Raw genomic sequence first — 23,832 nt, 5'->3', positions numbered from 1 at the left:
GAAGAGGATATACATTTCTGCCGTTCTTTTTCTTCCCACGACCAACTTCTTTCTCATCAACAGGTTTTACGGCTTGATGCTAAAGACATGCAAATTATGCTAGATCTAGCATCATTATGCTAGATCTGGCAACGCTGATACTTGTCGCTGAAATCCTCTCAGTTACATAGGTGTTCCAGATAAGGCGTGTGCGCTATTGTTCCTTCGTCGTCCAGTGGCGTCGCTGTTGTACCTGTCGTCTGCAGGTTTAGTAATCGGTAGTAATACACACATGGTTGACGTTTCTAAATATAAGCGTATGTCGGTTGTTTGTAAACACAATCATGTAGGATGCTACAATATTGAAAAACAAAGTAGCACACTACAAAGCGTCCGATTTTGACAAATGGACTTATGTACTTTGCATTTGAAGTGATCTACATAAAAATTACTATGAATCAGTGCTGTAACATATAGGTAATACAGAAGGAATGTTTTATTAATGTTATGCCCTCTTTTCTCAGCAGTGGTACTGTATATGAGAAGGAATCCTGCTCAAAGAAGAATTCGAACATCCACTCTGTGCGCTAGCCATTTAGATATAGTTCCAATTTAAGCTTAAGGGTATCAGCATTTTCTTTTTCTTTGTTTGTTTGTTTGTTTCTTTCTTTCTTTTCTTTTTCTTTCTTTTTTTTTTGTTTGTCAGTGGGAATATGTGATGTTCAGTACATCCCCGTTATCCAATTAATTGACTGTTATTTCAAGTTTAAAATATTGTGGGTATATTTTATGTTGTGTGTATATTTTATTTTTTGAATATATTTTACTTATTGTTATAGTAGTTCATCTATTTCCATAAAATTGACAAGTTGAAAACTACTATGGAAGAAAATATGATTATGGTTACTCTGAAATTTTTCTCTAAAATTTAAGTCTATGGCCAGAAAAATGTAAAGTTAGATAAAAGAAAAGTGTTGCAACATCAGTCGCGTAAGCTGAAAATCTGAATCCTCCCCTTTTTTTCTCGTCTTACATAGCTTCGTTGCTGATATAGGACATAATATAAGTAAATCATCTTCGTTTGTCTCCATTGTACCTTATCAGTAGAGATCGGATTTTTAGGTTCTAAAAAAGTATGTTTTAGATGCCTAAAATTGGTGCCAAAAATGTTAAATTAGGCATTAAAAATGAAAAAAAAAATAGGTTCTTATAAAAGATACTCATATTTAATGGAATGATGCATTTCGATCTGAATACCAATTTTAAGATATAGAAATGCATACACAAATGTCATGTTACCTTACATTTTAACCTGCTTAATATTGAAATACTGCTGAACTTAAGAATTTTAAATAAAACTATATGTTTGTAGATAAATCTTCAGTATAAAACACAACACCTTCACATTTCGGCACCACATAAGCCGTAATTGCCCTCACAGTAAATAATAAGCACCTTTTCCAGGTTTTCTATGGTGAAACGGTGCCGTTTTAGGTGATAATGAGCATGTAAGCAGAGAATGAACGTTTCACATCAACTGACGTGATGGGGGCAAACTTCAACTTCGGTACATGTTCGATTGGTATTTCGCATTTGTATTCGCTTTGTTTTCCTGCCGAAATATCTGCTGCTGCACACAAACTCTTGAGTCCCAAGTTCTTTTCCAATACACTTTCAAGTTTTAGTGCGTTTGCACACGGCAACGATAATATCGGTGGGACCACCGATAATGTCGGCGGTGAAATCGACTTCAATGTATTCAAATCGTAGCTTGCACACGCCACCGATATTATCGGCCGATCCTCCGACACGCAGATGCTGTCGGCCAAGCCCCCGATACTGTCGGCGGTATCGCCGACACCGATTTTGTCGGGGGCAATGTTTTCTTATGATTGGATGCACACGCCACCGATAATGTCGGCCGGCCAGCGGGTTAGATGAAGAGAGTGAGTGACAAGGCGCTGTGTATTTTTGTTTCGTTTCTCGTCTTTGGAATTTTGTTTCCATTTTTTCTATTACAATTGTATAATATTATTATTATTATCTTGCCCTATAAACAACTTCGGAACAGCTTATTATTTTTTTACAGTCTCTGTTTTGGAGTAGCTAATTCCCTTTATTAAATAAATATAAAATGTGGGAAGTCTTAAGAGTACTGGTTTCCCTCTAAATAGCTATTACCAAATAGAATATAGCAAATATAGATAACCATTTCTTGATTATTTTCCTCTCCTTTTTATATTTTTGTTCTTTCTCTCTCTCTCTCTCTCTCTCTCTCTCTCTCTCTCTCACACACACACACACACACACACACACACACACACTCTTTGATGGTATATTTTTTAATCTATTAATGCTTCTAAATTTTAACACATTCTGGAAATTAATTTAAGCATAATTTTCAGTTTGATACACTGTGAACATAAGCATATGGAAAAAATCCTGATTATTATTACTTTCTTTTATTTTCATCAGAATTGTGTGCAGATCACTTTCCCCGGTTCCACTCAATAAGCAATGATTGAATAGAATATTTGTTGACAAGTCAAAGTAGAATTATTATTATTTTGAAACGAAACCAGCACAATCAAACGCTCTTTCCAAAGCTCCAAGGACAAGTTACTCATTTGGCATTTTCTTGATTGTGCTCTCAACAATAGGGATGTGACTTCATGCTTCACTTGTTGCAGATTTTTTCTCTCGTTTCCAAAACTATCCCAAATCCCCCTTTTTAAAAATAATTTGTGGAATGGCAATTGAAAACAAAGACCAAAGCTATGTATCTAAGTTTTCCCTCTCCCCTTTGTACCGAAATCGACCCCCTGATAGAGTTCTGCAGTTTAGCTACAGTGGCTGAATGAAAAGGTTGTGTATTATTGCATTCGTATCTTTCTAGTTTTGCTTAGATTTTTAGAAATGGCAGGAATTTTTCCATTCGATATTTTAACCCTTATTGAACTTGTGGAATGTAGACCTTGCATATGGGATAAGATAACAGACTCTTTCAAGGACAGAATTGAAAAGCAAAAAGCATGGCGAAAAGTTTATGCAAGCCTGTTATATATATATAGCGATGTTCAAACTATTTCTGTAGTCGAGAAACAATGCTGTGGAGGATCAGGGGAGCAGAGTTGTCTTCAACATATGGGCGGACAGATTTGAGGCTTATTCTGAGTGGACATTAATTTCATCTCACTTTCCTTTCTGGCGATCGGACACAATCAAATTTCTCTCCCAAAAAACGCATTTCAAATCGGATTATTGGGGGGGGGACAATCTCCCCAGTTCCAAGATTGGAGGGGACATGTCCCCTTCATTCCCCCGGGATTTGCGCCAGTGTATGTATGGAGCAATATAAAACAGAATTACTAATTCGAATCTTATCATTTAATCTACTATGACATTAATGTTAATTGCATGGAAAACAAAATAATATACATACAATATGTAACAGTGTTCCAACAAAAATTAAAACTAATATAGTTTGCAATGTACAGCAGCATCAATTCTCATCGAAACGAAAATAATATGTTTACAGCATATATTTAAAACAGCACTGTTAAATCTAAACATGTTTAGACATAGGACTATTTTTTCTAAGTTTTGTACCGTCCTCCACACCTCTTCAGAACAGTTTTTGTAGTCCTTGTTTTAAAAAATAATTTTCCCAATTATTGTTTTTCTATTTGTTTTCATATATGGAGAAGATTTTTTTGTGTGTGTCGCTTACTTCGCTCATCACCGGCAACGATATTGTCGGGGCTTCCACCGATATTGTCGGCGACGTGTGCAAAGTACGCCGACACCGACACCGATATTATCGGGGCTTCCAGCGATATTATCGTTGCCGTGTGCAAACGCACTTACCTTCACTTTCTCTCCAACTTCACCGAGCACTTCCACGATTTTTTGCTTCACTTCCTGAATAAGCTCAATATTCTTAGAAAGTGGTATTTCCGAGCCCTGTGTAGTATGATCGGATGTATGGCAAATCAGTAGGGATAGAAGAATCATTCATTTGATCTGGTCTAAAAATGTTTCCCCATATTTGCCACCCTGCCTGCTGTGGTGACATAACATGTGTGTACAACAGTTTTCTTGTGTTTAACCTTTCGAAAATTTTCACATGTTTAGTTTGCTCAAAATAGGCAAAAATAGGATCTAACGGTCAATTAGGCATTTTTAGGCAAAATAAAACTTGATGCTAGTGCTTTAATTTGTCATAAAACCTTCATATACGACTTTATTTTTCATTCTGAGCTAAGAAAAAAAATAGGTTTGTACCTAAAAATCCGATGTCTACTTATCAGTTATATTCTAGAGAGTAATATCTAAAAAATAAATAAATAAATAAATAAATAAATAAATAAATAAAAATAAAAAATAAAAAAGTAATATCAAAATAACACGAAAAACGTAATATATTGCAATTTAAGTATTATATATATTCTTTCCTTTACATTTTTAAAAAGAGTTCGAGAAACTTAACGACTGAATATAATAAAAAATATACTAAATACAATTAATTTCGTGTTGACGGAAGCAACAGATTTTACTTGTCTGCTTAAAGTTCAATGGCGTCATTCTGTATCAGCACCGTAATAGAAAATGAAATGAAATCTTTGAGTTTTACGTCCCACGGTTATGCCGGTTAGGCTAAAGGAGACGGTGATGATGAGAGATGAGTGAAATGGTGGAAGGAAGAAAGTGGGAGGAAACGGGAGAACCCCGAGAAAACCCACGAGCACGGTGTTTGTCCACCACAAAGTTCACTTGGCGGGGGCTGGGATCGAACCCGGGACCCCAAGCACCAGAGGTGAACGCTCTACCACTGAGCCACCGCGCCCCCCAGCACCGTAATAGGCAACAAAAGAGGCGCAAAAGTAAATCATAACCACTATGCCTATTATCGCAGATTTTTGCAATGTATTGACCAAAACAATTATAGAATGGAGTCCCAAATGGTTTCCAGTCGACCACTAAAACCGCTTTTTCCTCAGCAGGGACCGAAACTTGCCCCCCTCGCTCGCTGTGCTACAGCAATAAACTCGAATGTTTTTTTTTCTTTTTATCCTGGTAGCCTATTTAATTTCTTGGTAATTAATTAATCCTGGTAGTATTTATTTAAAGCATTCATTATTCATTTAGCATGTATATATGTTTATAGTGTTGAGTATGATCTATGTATATTTAATTGAGCTATCATTTACTTATATTTACAGGATTGAAAAGAACTCCAATCATGCGAGAGCTCCTCCGTGGCTAAGCGGTTAGCGTACGCGCCTTTGGCGTGGGAGGCCCGGGTTCGATTCCCGGCGGGAGCTCATGTGGTTCGGATTCCACGTTAATAAGTAGGTCCACGTCTCACATAGCCTCGCTGCTGAACGGGACGTTAAACTCAAAATCAACTCAACTCCAATCATGCGAATACTTTTTCTTTTACTTTCTTAGCTAGTATACGTAGATTACAACGTTGAGCAGTTCGGCTGAGAACGTGGTTGATTGCTTCTAAACCAAGTTGTAGCTCCGTTCTACATGCTTCGTTGGTTGTCTCTATATATAGTTATCCTCTATAACAGTCACTCCTTTGTCTTGGAGAGTGGCGTTTCGACTCGTATATATAAGAGACCGCTCCGAGTGGCAGTCAGGGGGCATTTTTTTGGTTGAAGCATGTAGGTTTCATTTCTAAGAAAATTTTGGGTTGGAGTTTTCAGGCTCCATGTTACGGGTGGGTACCGGACTTGTTTCTTACATTCTCGTTTTCGAGCTAAGATCCGGTGTTCGGGAAATTTTAATATCAGCCTATAATAATGGCTGAGAAACTACCCTGAAATTTAGTTTTGATTCAGGAGGCATGTATTTCGGAAGAAGTTACATGAGACAATCCCCTAGATAGAGAAGTTATGTTTCTTTTGAAGCAATAGAACTCTTAGTAGCAAAAAATAAGTACCTCGTGGTCACATTCAATTTAGGCAAATTTAGGGCAATAAATTGATGCTTTAAATTTGTGGTTATGAACGCCTATTGTCATAGCAACGAAGGTTTGGTTGATTTTTTTTTTTTTTTTTAAGTTATCCTGCTTACGGTCAGCTGTGTTGTTGATTTGAGCTGCATTTTTCATGTTCGAGAATATGAAAGTTTTGTTAAGTTATTTTTCACCTTACTACCGAACCTAATGTTAAGCCCTCCGTCGTTTAAGGGAACTTAACAACTTTTGAGAAATTACTTCATTAATTAAAGTACACAATTTATTAAGAGTTTATTTAGGAGGAACACTTCTCTGAAAGGAGGAGCAAACCTTTTTGACCTTCTGAAACACTTTAGAGTCATTACATTCAATCAAGGCAATTTCCCACTTTCTATCAAAGATTTCCCTGAACCCTAGTTGTTAGTGTTTGCTAAATTTAAGGTATATTTGTGTTTTTAAGTTTTACTTTAGACATCTTGCTAAATAAAAAGTATAAGAAATTTCTGTTACAGGTTCAGAGAATATATATATTTATATTTATTTGTTGCATTCATGTTTTATTTATGCAAGTCGTCGAGAGAGCAATAAGTAACATATTGTGACCAACAAAATCCCCAATCCTTTCATATTTAGTGCACGAAATAACCAGGTAAAGCACTAAAAAAGATCCAGACAAGGCATATGCCTTATATTAAAGTGTTTCACTTTTCAGTAAAAATATACCAATACAGCCTCTGGAAGTTTTTATAGTATTGTGCAAGATTTTTGCTATATATTGCAAGGATCCCCACATCACGACAGACGCACGTGTCAACTCAACACGTGCTATTGTTTATAATCAGTGGCGTAGCAGCTGCCCCCGCAACCCCCGCAGTGCGGGGGGGCCCCGAGGTATAGAGGGCCCCGAAGTCTTGCGATGAATAAAGATTTAAAGAAGTAGAACTTCAACCTTACTTCTGTCGGCTTTACAACTAGGGCCCCTTCTCTATACTTTGCGGGGGGGGGGCGCAAAAGTGTGCTACGCCACTGTTTATAATCAACCTAGGAGACAAGAAGCCGACACGAAAGACACCGAGGAACACCGAAAGAGACGGATCCCACGGAAGGACCCGAAGAGGACAAATAAAAGGAGGAGCACCGAGGGACCCAGCATCAGTCGTCCAACTGATCAAATCACCTACACCGCCCTGAGGTCGCACTGGACTAGGGGTACACCTATCCTTCCCGAGGTCGCACTGGACTACGGGTCCTTTCTACAACCAAGCCTTGCGAATCTGCCTTGAGCTAAGGGGGCTATCCTTCCAGACTCACCGAACCGGCAGGTGCCTTGGAGACTGCTTTGAGAGAAGGGGCACCGTGCAAAACACCTACTCTCCTCTACTAGGACATTAACGAGAAAACAGTATTGTACTCTTTGTAATCAAAGACGTTTTGTATTTATCAAATTTGGTGAAGGGGATAAATCTCGGTCCATTATTGACTCTACCAAAATTATTATAATATTATAAGCAGGCTTGTATCCAGCGTTAATCAGTGCGTTGATCAAAGTTTGAGAGAAGAGCCTCTATGTAGCAAAAAAAAAAGAATTAAAAAACCTAATAACTTGGGTTAAGGAGAATTTAGTTTGGGACTAGAAGTGCGAGAGAAATACGAAAGCAAAAATATTATTTTAGAACTTCGAAAGTAAAAAATCTCACTGCTAGTTTCCAGTATATAGATATAGTCTTTATATGTATTGAAAGAGGTTGATATTATGGATCTACAAAAGTTCATACGCAAAAAAATATCTTATATATAAAAGAGAACGCACAAATCCTTTGTTCCCTCATCACGCTAATACGGCTGAACCAATTTCTTTCATTTTTGGGGGGTTATTAGGATTTGGACCCTAGATGGTTTTTATCATATCACTTTAATTTTTAATTACCAGTGTCTTGAGATAATTGACCATTCAAGTGTCCATAACGTACAAATCCTTTGTTAGTTCATCATAGGTAAAAATAAACGTATTTATATGCAACCCGCATGACCGTGTCACTCGGCGGGTTAACATAAATGACAGGCGATATAATGTTAACATTTACTGCAATCTTCTATGGTTTTTATCATATCACTTGAAAGCGAAAAAGTAAAAATTATCTAAGTAACAAAGTTTATTGCGTTCCGGGGTGACCGCAGCGAAGCGGGGTGAACGCTGCTAGTCCATTATAAAATTCTTTCATTGAAACATGCGATCATGCTGGTAAATTAGGACATCCATATTTGTTAATAGTGAATGCGACCTGTGTAATGAGTTGCTTTGCAAGGTTACGTGTGCAATATGAATGTATTTCCTTTCACATGGTTAATATACGTGTGCAATATGAATGTATTTCCTTTCACATGGTTAATAATAATAATAATAATGCATCTCCATTGTGTAAGCCAACGCATCTGTGTACTCCGATCCTATAGAAGTTCAGTTTACTCGCACGAAAAAATGACAATGACAATTTCTAAACCACGTACTCGCTTAAGTATCTCCTAATGCTATTCCTTCATGATAATAAAACAACGTAAGAAGTTAAAGACTCATATTTTGTACAAAATAATATCCAGAAAAGAGTGGTCAGTTGATGTTTAAGAAATTGAGTTATAAACATGGAAACTGAACTATTTTATGTCTAACATACTACAGTGAAACATTACTCACATTTTGAAGATTACAGTTTGATTCCCTGCCAATACGATTATTATTTTATGTGTGTGTGTGTGTGTGTGTGTGTGTGTGTGTGTGTGTGTGTGTGTGTGTGTGTGTGTGTGTGTGTATGTATGTGTGCGTGTGTGTGTGTTTGACTTTTCCAACTTTATACCCGTTTTCCTTTCACCATTAATTTATTATATTTGCTTATTATTTTCTGATGTACGTGAAACCATAATTTCAAAGTTTAGGACAATTTTGTACTATTTTTTTTTATTAAATTAAGTTCAATTTAAATACGTAGTTTCCTCTTTATAACTTAATATTTTTTTATTTTATTTTTAGTTTACAGAATGAACTTGATATGAATACTTGTCACGTAACTACAGAACCGAATACACGAAGAGAAATCGCCAATTGTACAGCACCTCAAGTTGAAGTGGCAAACACTATTACCAATAAAAATAGTATTAATCTCAAAGAGAAAGTTAGAATAAACATCAAGTAAGTGAAAATTCTTTTAAATTACTTATTTAAATTGTACGATATGTAATGCATCGATTTAGTATAGACCTACATACTTAAAATACTCTAAGACGTTACCTGTTTGTATAATTCTGTTAACGGTTAGCAGAACAGGCATTTTGAAGAAATATACGATTGGACTATATGATATTTACAAGGAAGCAAAACACGCTTCGCTTAGCTGATTGGTTTAGACCGGTAGTTCCTAACTTCGTTTGCCAGGCATTCCCCTTCGTGAACCAATATACAGGGTGCGGCACGTAAAACCGGCCCGTCGTAATATTCTGGTATATTGTGTTTTTGGCAACACTTAAATAATCTACCTTCCTACCAAGAGATGGCGTGTCGAGGTCGGGTCGACTTATGTGACCTGCAGCAGTCACGTGCAGCCGCAGCCAGTGAAACTTGTCGAAACCAGTTGAGAAAAAGGCCTCGTTGTGTTAAGCCGGGTGAGTGTCAGTGTGTGATAATGCCGTATTCGATACCCAAGTGTGTTGCCATTGTTGAAGGGTTCATTCTCACTGGATCTTTTGTGAAAACAAAGAATTTGTCCACGTGTGACTTTTACTTATGGGGACTGTTAAAGGGAAGAGTATACGAAACAAATCCACACACAATTGAAGAACTCAAGACCAGGATCCAGGATGTCACCAATAGCATTACAACACAAGAACTGACAAGGGTATATATGAATCTTCTCAATCATGCTCACATGTGTGTTGAAGTGGGCGGAGGACACTTTCAGCACCTGCTGTGAAGGTGAGTAGTCATATTCAATACATTACATTTCATTTTATGTGTTCACTTTACGGGCCGGTTTTACGTGCCGCACCCTGTATTTCACGCTCCCTCAATCCCCTTCTTTCGTCTAGTAGCTAGCACGTATGCCTTTGGTGCTGCACGAGGCTTAGAGGTCTGCACGACTCGGGCCAAGCCCACGGGCCGGGCTCGGGCCATAAATTTATAAACAATCAAGTATATTTCTCGGGCCTAACTTTGTAAATGTACTGTGGAACGATAATTATTGGATGTTTAGACCGTTTCTTTCTCGAGAACTTTTAGAGCACAACTGCAAAATTAAACTTCTATATGCTGTAAATAAAAGTACAATTTTGCGTAAATTATAAAGTTTCTGTAATTCGGGCTTATTTCGGGCTCATTTAATTATCACACGATCTCGGGCCGGGCTAAAAAAATCCGGCCTGTGCAGATCTCGTGGCTCCAGTGAGAGAGCAATAATAATAATAATAATAATAATAATAATAATAATAATAATAATAATAATAATAATAATAATAATAATAATAATAATAATAATAACAGCAAATGTACCAAAGTTCTACCATTCTACTCGATCGGCGTTTGTGTGTCGGTCCATTCCTCCTTAGTTCGTCTGTTCCACGACAACTCCCATATGCATAAGTTACCCGATTTTATTGAAGATTTGTATGGCTTTCCTTCAACTTGCAGAAGTAACCTTATTGTTTGAGGTTGCAATTAATCAAGAATATGAGCTGAAAATGGGGTACAAATCTACCCCATCCAAGACAAACTTTCCAACATAAGCCACGTTAAAAAAAAAAAAAAAAGTTTTGATTGTGACTAAATTTTTGTGTATATTGCTATATTATGAATAACTCCAAAGCTAGGGGTTAAAATGCACCAGAAATGAGAAGTTTAATTTACCCCACTACTCAATTTTTAAAAAAACATTGCACGATAATTTTTCGTCAAAAAAGTTGAATTTTGATGTAATATGTTGTGCATTTTATTTGAAGCTTCGCAATCCTCCCTTCTGCATTGAGTTAAAATCAGTAAAGAAAGAATAAAGTAGTGGATTTGCCGTTCTCTTCCTCCTCGGTTTCTTTTTATAATGTTTCACGATAAAATTTCTAAAATGCATTCGGTTTTTTTATAGAATGTTACATATAGCGTTATTTTCTTTGACTCTTTTCCATGGGATTAGAATCAATCAATAATGAACAGTTAATTCAGCAACCTATTTCACTGTATTTTAAAATATGTTACACGATAATTTCTCTTAATAATGTTCGACTTTGGTGTAATGTGTCATATATTTTCTTTGGGGATACTTCATTCTCACTACTTGGATTTAAAATCAATCAAGAACGATAAAATATACCTTCCTTCCTCCATCGGGTTTTAAAATATACAGGGTGTTTCAAAACAACATCGTCAACCTTGTTTAGGTCATTCCTGACACTAAGATAAGACAAAAAGTATAGACCAATCTGGGTGCACAAATGCTTCCGCTCGGAGTTATAGGCTGCCAAAAACTTGAAAAAATGAACTTTAAAGGCCCATAACTCCAATACTATGGGACCTACCGAAGTCGGATCAAGATTTCACTTAGGAACCAGTATGTGCTCTGTCCAAATATCCATGTTTCAGAATCCTGCAATATTTCCGCAACAAGTTTTATAGAGGTAGTTAATAAGTAGTTCAAATCATATGCTTGTAGCCAAATTACCGTTCTTTTAGATTCTTTCCCGTTTCATTAATATAGCAACTGTTTCGTTCACTAAACTTTTCTTACAAACCACTCCTCTTCTTTCCATCAGCTCCTCTCGTCTTTCCTCCTTCCCTCCTGTCTTCTTTTCATTACTCATCATCACCGTCTCCTTTAGCCTAACCGGCATAAACGTGGGACGTAAAACTCAAAGATTTCATTTCATTTTTTCTTTCTTCTTCTTCCTTTTGCGTAAGACATCCAATAGTCTCTTACTCCCTTTCCTGTATGTTGAAACGTTCCCTATTTTCTTTAGTACCCTCTTAATTATCTCCATGTCTTCTTCCATACTTTCTATTCCCTACCATGGCTTATTTCCTTTACCTCTATCTTCTTCTTTCTAATTTTCCTTCTTCTTAACCGTGGGACGTTAAGCTTAAAGATTTCATTTCATTTTTTTCCTTCTTCTTCTTACCTTTCTGAACCTTTCTTTTTATCCTTTTTATCCTTACTTTTCCTTTATCATATCCGTTGGTCTCCAATTGTTTGTGAAATTTTTCTACATCCTCTTCTGCCTTTCTTCTGTCACTACTAATCTACATGATCGTCTCCTCCATATTTTCCATGAAATTTTTCTTGATCGTTTAACATTGCTCCTTCTATGAAAGAAGTTCCCTGATGCACATTCTTCTGGAACCATTCTGTGACCAAATCATCTCCCCGCCTGCTTATTTTCATATCTAGAAACACAATGACCCCTTTCTCTTCTACTTCCAATTCGAGTTTTATGCCCTTTTCCTAATTTTCTATTTCCTTCACAAATTTGATAAGTTGCCTCTGACTACCCTTCCATATCCCAAAGCAATCGTCGACTTACCCGCTGAAAAACATAACTTTGTTCCCCCTTTCCTATTGGTTTCCTATTCCCATCGGTTCATAACTATCTCCGCCAATACAGGACTCAGTCTTGATCCTATGCTCAGTCCCTCCTTGATCCTTGCTAACTTCTCTGCTATAATGCAGAAACTGTTCTTCCACATGGTCTTCAATGCTTCTTTGATTTTTTTCTGCATCTCAACCATATAATTTCTTTTCTCCATTTCCTCTTCCACTGTTTTTAATATGTACTCCATTTTCAAGCTCGGGAACATTGCTTTCACATCTCTCCTGCTCTCTCCTTAACACTTCAGCTATCCTCTTGACCTTTTCCTCTAGTGGTTCAAACAGATTCCCTCGGCAATTAAGCATCGGCTTCAGTTTTATCACTTCCTTATGAATCGTAGGAAACCCTTTCATTACTGGAATTATTCCTTCCTCAGTTCAACCTGCTTGGTAACTTTCTTTCCTTAAAGAGCAAGAAGGAGAAGAAGATAGCCGAAGTATTAAGGAGAGAGTTATAGTATTAAAAATTTCATGTAGTTTAAGAATAGTCTGAATAGTATAACAAAATACTTTGGTTTGTGTAATATTTACCTGTACCTTGGGCAGAAAGTACTCATACATTTGCACTATACTTAGTAGAATGTTCATTTCTTATTAACAAAAGAAGAATGTTTTTAATATATGTAAGTGATTATTATGGGATAGTTGTTGATATGGACATGTTTTATGGTTACCTAGTCAGTGAATTTGTGTACTTAACAGTTTTAAGAAAAGGATATTTAAGTTATATCAACTAATAAACCAGTTTAACACTGTTTAGAGACGTGGTCAGTTTTATTAAAAAGGTGAGATTAATGGTATTTAAATATCGAAGCTAATATTTTTATGCCAAAGAAATACTACCACTTCAAATTTTTATCTCAGCAAACGAACCAGGGTTACGACTATCTTTTTGATAAGTCGTTGTAAAAATTTGGTTTACCTCACCCGGGACTTTGTAAATTCAGTTCCCGAAGAAGAAGAGTAAGGTTGAATTTACTTTTATGAATACGAACTTAACCATATTGCGAAGTGGTAAAGTAATCATTAGAAAAATGGACAACGAAACAATGCAGCAGGAATCAAATACTAGTGACAGTGATGAGACTAGTGTAACACCAGGATTGACATCGGAAGATATCTTGTTAGCTTTACAGCGACAATTAATGCAGATGTCTACCGAGATAAAGAAGCAAAATGAAGAATTAAAGCAGACCATGGAACAGAAGATAGAACTGAAGTTTGACGAAGCTAACAAGCAAAATGAAGAATTAAGCAGACGATTGGAACAGAAGTTTGACGAAATGGAACAGAAGTTTGACCAAGCTAACAAGCAGAATGAAGAATTAAGTAGACGAATGGACCAGAAGTTCGACGAATCTAATAAGCAATATGAAGAATTAAGTAGACGGATAGAACAGAAATCAGATGAAAAGAAACAAACAATTGTCCAGGTGGTGAACGACATATCCTCACAGTTCGAGGAAAAGTTAAAAAAGATATCCGATGATTGTCAAGAAAGGCACAATCACCAAAACCAAGAACTTAGTGCAGTAAAAAAAGATTTAGAAGTAATAGAATCTTCCATTAAACAGCAAAAGATCCAGGTTAGCAACAATTCTAATAACATACGTGTAAATACACAGTTGTTAGCTACTATTCAGGAAGAGATTAGAACGTTACAGGCTAAAGACAACATTTACCGTAATAACTTGGATAGTGATCGCTTTGAGTTTCCCCACTCACCAGAGATGAACTCGCCTTCGCCGGGGTCTAGAAGAAAGTTGTCCGAAGAGTACTGATGAGCGAAACATAGATGGTGTCACGACACAGCACGTCACGGATAGGAACTATCACTCAACAAGAACAAGGAATGAGAAAAAGAAGGTAAAATTAAGTGTTAAGATGAGTGAAATCCGAGCTATGAGCAAATTCAGTGGTAAGTGTAATGAGAATGCTACTTCTTTCTTAGAGAAATTCCAAGACGAATGCAATATAATGTCTATCGATCGATCACAATATAAGAAATTAATACCCCATGTATTACTCCCACCTTGTTCCTTATGGTTTAAAGCAATACGTGATCACATTAGTTCATATGAGGAATTCAAAGCGGCATTGATCGCAAATTATGAAAATGACTTTTTGCTGGCAAATAGAGATGCCACCCTTAGAAATCAACACTTCAATCCTCGATTGCACAAATCTGTTGTAGAATTTGTTGTAAATGTCTACAACGAATTAAAGGTCGTTAATCCTTTGCAATCGGAATCGAGAATAATAGCATCGATCCGAAATTTGCTTCCATTTAAACTGCAACAGATCTTATTTTCCACACAGTGTATGAGTTTCAGTCATTTATTGATGCTTGTCCAATGCTACGAAACTCAATACCATGCCATGAATCCACAATCAGGAATGGGTAAAAATAAGAATAATTCAGATCATTTGGTGCCTGTTCGGAATTTAAATATTCGGAGTGTGAATAATACAGAACCTAACCTAAGCCGAGTATACTCTAGCAATCAAAATGAGCAAAATAGACAAGGTTATGTAGAGAATCCGCCTAACCTAATTAATCGTAGCAATTCATATGTTAGACCATATAGTCAAAATAGATTTAAAAATCGACGTAATGTATGGCGAAATTCCAAAAATACAGCGAACTACGTGGATAGACGTAATTGGAGATCAAGAGATGGGACTTCATATCAACATCAAAATCACGATGAAAGACATGTACAAAACAATGTAGAACCTAATCATGATAGCGCAGTACAGTGTACATTATTAGAACCATATGCAAGTTCGAATGTAACCTGATTACCGTTACTGAAATTAGGTTAAATTCATGTTAGTTGTAGATTCTTGTAAATTTTCATTTTAAAGTTTATGTGTTAATATCAATAATGAAAACGATTCTTAAAAATACTTGAATTGCTTAAATAGAGTTTTAGGTAGACTGGAAAATTAATTTTCAAATGATTTTTATTCTTTCTTGTTAATATGAGGAATTATAATTCGATTTATAATTAATTAAAAGCAAAGATTATTTATATTAGATTGATTTGTGTTGAAAACTTAATTGTCAAAGATTACGTTAAAAAGAAGCTCTATTCTATAAAACTAATTATTCAACGACTAACTTGAACGAGATTCTTCTTTATTATAACATCTTAGTGCTACTATGTATATCTTTAAATGCAACATCTAACTTGTTTGTTATTTAATGCGCCCGCAAAGATTAATATTATTTGTAACCCACGTTTGTCCTTTACATTTTTTGAAATCGCACCCTGCGACGACTAATTAAATAAGCGACGATATTTTAATAAGAAAATGTAATAATAATATAATGGATAATAATGAAATAAATATAATTAATGTAATTAAAGATAAATATTGATGAAATGTAAGATTTGTTATGAATGTATTTATATATATGTATATGTGAAATATAATGAATAGATATACAAGGTGCGATCAAAATATGATGGACATATGCTATGTAAGAACACTAATGTAAACGGACCAGTGGTTCTTGAAGATAAAAGTCAAGCCTACTCATGACTTTTATATTCAGTCCCTTTGTCGAGCGACATTTTTATATAACAAAATACTTTGGTTTGTGTAATATTTACCTGTACCTTGGGCAGAAAGTACTCATACATATGCACTATACTTAGTAGAATGTTCATTTCTTATTAACAAAAGAAGAATGTTTTTAATATATGTAAGTGATTATTATGGGATAGTTGTTGATATGGACATGTTTTATGGTTACCTAGTCAGTGAATTTGTGTACTTAACAGTTTTAAGAAAAGGATATTTAAGTTATATCAACTAATAAACCAGTTTAACACTGTTTAGAGACGTGGTCAGTTTTATTAAAAAGGTGAGATTAATAGTATTTAAATATCGAAGCTAATATTTTTATGCCAAAGAAATACTACCACTTCAAATTTTTATCTCAGCAAACGAACCAGGGTTACGACTATCTTTTTGATAAGTCGTTGTAATAGCATGGGATGTATAAGTAGGACGTTGTTGTTATATATATTGAAAATGGTTCAATCCAACTGGAGAATGGTAAATTTGGAGCGAGAATAGTGAACTTGGAGGGTACAATGGTAAGTTTCGGGGAATGGGCATCTCTACTAAAGGCTCAATAAGTCATTTCTTTAAAAAATGTAGTATTAGATATAAGAAGTTCTAAGAAATCTAACATGATTTGATATTGGACTAAACTTAAAACACCAAGTAGTATGAGTGTTTTCTTATCTCTCTCTTTCTCTCTCTCTCTTCTTCTTCTTCTTCTAAATAATACTTTTTCTCTAATTTCAGCGACACAGGATCTCTTATTCGAGACATGAACCCAAGACTAATTGCCGACGAAGAAGATTTATCTCCTATTTCTCATAACTTTGAATGTGATGATAATTTTTACATGGTAAGTTCTTTTTATTATATTTGATATGAGACAGAAAAATGTAAATTCAATTCATACTTGTGTCCCCCACTATCAATTCAGTAAACCTTGCACAATTGAAATTTCCTTGTTGAAAGCATATAATAAAAATTATCTCCAGCTATTTTCATAGTGTAATTGGAGATTGGACCACATTATAATCGTTTACAGGAAATTGACATACTAAAAGTTCATTTCCCTTTACCCCTCTTGTCTGTTTGGCTAACATAGCGGTCTCTAATACTGCTGGTTTTATCATGTGTTTCATTAATGCAATTATTCGAATTGGTAATGTATTTTCACCTGTGATTCGTGTATTGGAGAGAAAAGAGGTAGCCTCAAACATGCAAATACACCTAAAAAGTAAAGAAAACATCCATTAAATAAAATACTGGAAACCCCTCCCTTTCATGGGTTGTGTTCCATACTTAAATACTAAAATTGTCTGTTGTCCAACAGAATAATACGTATATCACTTTAATTTTAAAATGATGATAAATTTTAATTCAAGAATATAATTGGTGTTAATAATGATGAACATTTTCAAAACCTTCGTGTTTCAGGAAACAGAAAAAACTTCTTTTTAAAGAACATCAGCATTGAGATAAAATCTATTGTTTAGAACCTGGTTCTTTCGATAGGTATAATACGAGATGTATAGAAGGAAGGAAAATGCTCTAATCTCTGAATGTAAATTGTACCCTTGCTGTTTTATTTACTTATTTTTATTCTAATGTCAAGCGTTGATTGCTTCTACTTTTGTCACATAAATGTAAAAACTGATACTACGGATTATTTTCATTATCTGTGTTTTTGAAGTTGCGTGTTGCAATTTCTATTCCTTTAAATCCCGAATTGATTTTGAAATTGAGATATGACCCAAGCTTACTGAGTATGTGAGCATATGGGTAGGTTCCTAGCCAGGATGTTCTTAAAGAAATACTGGAGCTGGTTCCCAGTATACACACCAATTAACTGCTTTAAAAGTATCAAATATGAATAACAACTTTTTAATACTTAACGAAAGGAACTATGTAAATACTTAACTAAAATATAGATCGTAAGAGAATAGTATGCCCAGGTGTTCGCTAGATGTTTTGCATAAGACAGTAAAGCTCCATGGGCACCTATTCCGAGGAATCGTGTCTAACCCCAAATTATGCTTAGATTTGGAACAATGAAACACATACCTGACTGCTCTCTCCCTCCAAATTATATAAAAATCAGTGCTACGTTTAAGCTCTTATAAATAAGTTTTAAGTCAACGCAATAAAAGAACAGAGTGATGGTAAGTATTGGTCCGTTTTTCTCTATAGAAAATGCATTATTAGTTTGATTCATATTATAGCATATATTGATTCATACTCTATTACATAATTCATCATCCCTCGCACACAATTTATCATAATCTATACAATTCCATGTCAGTAAAATTCTACGTAACACTCTGCAAATCAATATATATCTTAGTGACGCACCATTTCACGAAATGTATGCTGGAGCGCATTGTTGTAATACATGGAAACTATGGTACCCAGTTTCGTGGGGATCCGTACGTATCAACCTATATGGAACCTATACCTAGATGTTCTCGAATAACCATTGTGAACTTAAAGGGATGTTCCCAAAATGCCACTTTTTATTTATTTATTTATTTATTTATTTATTTATTTTTATTGAAAGAACACGCACAATGAACCAAGATGCGACGTGCTTATTATTATGATTTCACAAGACTGAATAGTCCATAGTCTTGGTAGTTAGTGGCTCCCACCCATACATGGATGTTTTCGATATTTCGCACCTGGTGGAGGTTTCACGTAACTATTTGTTCGCCCTCATATTCGTCTACAATTGTGTTGATTGGTAGTTCAACATTACTTGGTGACTGATTTATTCGCAGTTAATGCAAAATCTGAATATTGAATGGTCATTTCTTGCGACCTAACGAAGAATCTTAAACATCGTCATATGTGATACAGGCAACTTCCAGCTTCCAGCTTCGTTAATGCTTTTGGGCTTAGTGTTTTGCTAGTTTTAGTCAGTTTCTACCTATTGGACCGTCTCTGCCGAAGTGCTGATACACTGAGGCCCGTTTTAGTATCATATATACCGCGTACTGTCTTGAATTTCTGCTCCAAGTCTGATATTAGCTTGAGTAAGGCTGTATTTGTATAATCTATAAGTGAAATCTGCTTAGATTTTCTGGTACGAAAATCATCGTTAGTTGCTCACACAGTACACCTTACTCCCTCTTCCAGCATTCTTCTTTCAAATGTCTCGCCAAAGAAAAATGAAATCAACCGTATTTAGAAACACAGATCGAGCTCTGTAGTGACGCTACATTTACAATAACACTAAAGCAGTTGATCCCACTTCTTATTCAGCCTTCGTAGCCTTCCTCTTAGTCCAGCAGTTTGTGGATAGCATGGACAATATATAAGATACACAGAAGTTTATTTGGAATCTCGTCAGAAAACTTAACATTAGGAAAGCCGAGAACAAAGTATGAAAATAATGGTGTCTCGATAACTACGACCTGCAATAATTGTGATTAATGAGAAAGTAGTCTATCTTAATCTGAATCCTCCAGTGACAATTACGATCAATTGGAGATTTAAAATATTTATTATTGAATTTCTATAGTTTTAAAAAGTATTATTATTATTATTATTATTATTATTATTATTATTATTATTATTATTATTATTATTATTATTATTATTATTATTATTATTATATAAACATAAAAACATTAATGATAAACTGCTGATTTTTCTCTCGCCTTTTTTAGGTTTGAGACTGACAAAATAATCAGAACCCCGAGCCAATGAGCAACTATTTTGTTGTGTTTAAAATCACTGTTAATTTTCACTTCGTGGTGTTTTTAAATGATTTTCAAGTATTTATCTAGTCTTGTTATTATATATCTTATATGAACAATGAGATATCAGCATCATATTTATCATCAGTTTCACCGGAGGTTATGCATTATTCAGCTTTTAAACGCGGATAAAAACTCTCAAGAATTTTCTGAAATCACCAACAACTTCGCACTTCTGAATGATTCTCGTAACTCTCTCATTCATTTTACGTACTACTCCTTTCTCTTAATCCCTTTTAGGTTAAGTTTTACTCTGATAGACACTGGCGCAAATCCCGGGGAGATGAGGGGACATGTCCTCTCCAATCTGATAACTGGGGGGACTGTCCCTCCCAAAAATCCGATTTGAAATGTGTTTTTTTTGGGGGGGGGAATGTGATGATTTGTGTCTGATTGCCAGAAAGGAAAATGAGATGAAATTGATGTCCCCCAGAAGAAGCCTCAAATCTACCCGCCTCCCAATGTTGAAGACAACTCTGCTCCCTGATCCATCACAGGATTGTTTTTCTACTTTACAAATATTTTGAGCATCGCTTAACAAAAAAAAAAAAAAAAAGGTCTTACTTGCCCCCCTCACCCTAGTATTGTAGACAGATTTGCGCCACTGCTGATAGACATCACATTCGTGCTTTCTACTTACCAACCTGAGGCAGGAAATCAAATCTTGAAACCTTCGGATGGGGTCTATCGAATAATGTATTCATTTTGTTATTCCATCCTTCTACAACATTATTAGTTCTGTGTCTTCGTTGGTAGCAAATTCATATCCACAGCAGTATCTTCGTTTTCCAGCCACTGATGTAGAAAATAATCCAACGTTCTATTGTCTTCCCATTAGCAGAAGCTTCACCATGGATGAATAATAAGCCTTCATCCACGTTCTGTAGTATTAAAAAACTAGAACTATATATACATGTGGGTTGTCAACTGTACTTCATTACTATTATTTTCACAGAGGAGGCCAAGTTTTGCTCCTTCCTACGTAAGGACTTCATATGAAAAAAACAATTATTCGCATTCATTAATTGAAAGGCTTCTCTTAATGCTAATATAATAGTAACTTTGAAGTCCACATTGAATGTATGGGTATTCATACACACACACAGAAAATAATAATAATAATAATAATAATAATAATAATAATAATAATAATAATAATAATAATAATAATAATAATAATAATAATAATATAAACAAAACACACAACAAACATTGTGCTGTTGTAATTCTCTTACAAGGAAAGTAACTGAAGTGGTACGCTGGGATCTACATATGTTATATATCGTTGGAAAGGTCACACCGAGTACACCTCACATGTGAAATATCTCGTTTGAACGGGGCCTGTAGGGAGCGTGGTGAGCATTTGAAAATCCGGACAAGGCACGCTCCGAAACGCTAGAAAACGTGGATAAAATAGAAAGTTATGATGTAATGTTTTTGAAATGTGGTATATACAGATGTAAAAGGTAGATAAATATGAATCCAACATCAAATGTTTACAAATCAAAATGGCGAACCCAACATGACAGATACAAATTACAAAAAGCAAGCTATGGATCTGAAATTGGTTAAATAGAGATATTTGATGTCGCTACATATGAATCGGAGAACAAAAATGTAATATTCAGTATTGGAGATCCAAAATGGCGGACAAAATGTAAAACACTACTATGGAACTGAAAGTGGGTAGGTAGAGGTTTTCATAGTTACAGAGTACGAATTCAATGTTAAAAGTGCAAAATGCAATATAATGGACCCAATATGGTGGACAAAAGTGCAAAAAATAAGAACAGATCGGACATATGTAATTCTTACACATGTAATAGAAAAATACGTATAGTGCATGACGGGTCAAGTAGGAGCAGGCGGTGAATACAATAAACAGTGAGCTTATTTTGCTATACAATCATGCCAAAGTTAAGGTACGGAATGCAGGGCAGGTTTTGTAGCGCACATAAAAGTTTTGTGATACGAACAGATTGCAACCATAGACAAGAGTTATTTCACTACCAACTCCCTCCCCCACCGTAAAAGACATACGAGGGGATCGGCATGTGTTATATATCGTTAGATAGCTCACACTGAGTACACTTTACATCTGTAACATCTCACTTAAATGGCGCCTGTAGCGTGCGTTGCGATTATTTGCAGATATCATCTGAAGATCCGAACAATAACAGTGAAAAGTGCGCGTTGGAGTTTAAAACATCGCTACTTCCACAACTCTCTTTCCGGAATCACATTATGCAGTGTACACTTGTGGGCCATATGTATGACAAATATTCAGTCTCATGAGTAGTGATGGTACCCACACCGAGACTAGTCGCAATCTCGTCTCGAATTCGAGATCGAGATGTGCTTTTTCAAATCGAAGCGAGACGAGACGGAGCCCAGGCTCATCTCGATACACATATGTCCGCATTGTACATATGTTTTGCACTTTTTGTTCGCCATATTGGATCCGTCATATTGCATTTTGCACTTTTAGTATTGAATTCGTACCCCGTGACCATGAAACCCTCTACCTACCCGCTTTCAATTCCATAGCAGTGTTTTGCATTTCGTCCGTCATCTTGGATCACTCATGCTGAATTTTACACATTTGGCACCCGATTCATACATAGCAAAGTCGAATATGCTCAATTTAAAATCCAAAGCTTATTTTTTGTAATTTGTGCCCGCCATTTTGATTTGTAAACATTTGATGCCAGATTCGTATTCAGCTACCTTACCACGTCTCAAAACCATTACATCATAGCTTTCTATTTTATCCACGTTTTCTGGAGTTTCAGAACGTGTCTTGTTCTGATCTCCAAATGGTCGCCATGCCCCCTATAGGCCCCATTCAAGCTAGATATTTCACGTATGAGATGTACTCGTTGTGACCTTTTCACTAACACATGCAGATCCCCGCGTACTACTTCGCCTACTTCCCTTGTTAGCTATATATCTATCACCTTGCCATATATTTTATGTTAGTAATGTTTTCACTCAATAGAACTTCAAGAGCTAATTATTATCGACAATAAAATTAACCATTGCTATAAATTAACAATTTCTGGTTTCAACCTTGGTCACCGTAGAACAAAAACGGTAATAGACAGGGACAAGTTGTTTCTTGGAATTGACTCGGCGTCTGAAGAAAAGCCACCATATACCCACATATCTCTACTAAAACCGGAAGTGGTATACATTCACTAATACCTCTTGTTTCAATATTGATCTCTACGGAGCAAAACCGGTAAGAAAACGACAAGCGATTTTTTGGTCAATTGATTCAGCGTCCCAATAATGGGCTTCATCTACCCCATTAACTTCTTTTCAGACCAAAAAACCATTTCTGCTTTCAATTTAGATCGCGATAGAGCCAAACGTTAAGAGATAGAGAGAAGCGGTGTTTTGGGATCTATGCAACGTTCCAAGAATAAGTTCAATCTCCTCCGCTGTTCAAACCGGAAGTGGTAGAAACTAACCATCATCACAGAGGTTGATCACCATGTCATTATACAAATAAAGTAATAGGTAACGACATGTTTATTGCAATCGATTCAATATATGAAGGAAAGATATTATCACCCTTATGTCTCTGATTAAAACCGGAAGTAGTAGAAATTTACTACTTCTTCCAGTTTTAAGATTGATTTCCATAGAACAAAAACAGTACGAGACTGCTATTAATGTTATAATTATGTATATTTTATTAATTACTAGCTGGATATACCCATTTTTCGTATGGGGGTTGTATTTGGAAGTCAACGCCTATGGGAGTATCACTATTCATTTTGGCGACCGCGAAAACTATGGATTTGACGCTAATATCGGTCAGTTTGGATTACTTTTATATGTCTCGGTGTCACCCCCCGTCCCGCAGCGGAATAGGGTGAATTTGGAAGTTAATGCAATCAGAGTTTCACCATTGATCTCAGCGACCGCGAAA

General features: G+C 35.7%; 1 protein-coding gene across 1 annotated transcript in view; it reads left to right on the top strand.

The window, feature by feature from the left end:
• LOC145694996 (EF-hand calcium-binding domain-containing protein 4B-like) overlaps nt 1-23,832 on the top strand; it is a 132,514-nt gene that overhangs the window by 75,246 nt on the left and 33,436 nt on the right. Inside the window, exons 9-10 of the mRNA XM_081771826.1 lie at nt 8,973-9,131; nt 16,888-16,993. Coding sequence (XP_081627952.1) covers nt 8,973-9,131; nt 16,888-16,993 — 265 coding nt within the window. The remainder of the gene's footprint in view (nt 1-8,972; nt 9,132-16,887; nt 16,994-23,832) is intronic.

This window comes from Thermobia domestica, chromosome 1 (assembly GCF_964235325.1).
Source record: "Thermobia domestica chromosome 1, izTheDome1.hap1.1, whole genome shotgun sequence".
In the NCBI taxonomy this organism is placed as follows: domain Eukaryota; kingdom Metazoa; phylum Arthropoda; class Insecta; order Zygentoma; family Lepismatidae; genus Thermobia; species Thermobia domestica.
Note: the sequence above shows the minus strand (reverse complement) of the source record. Positions and strands in the feature narration are given on the sequence as shown.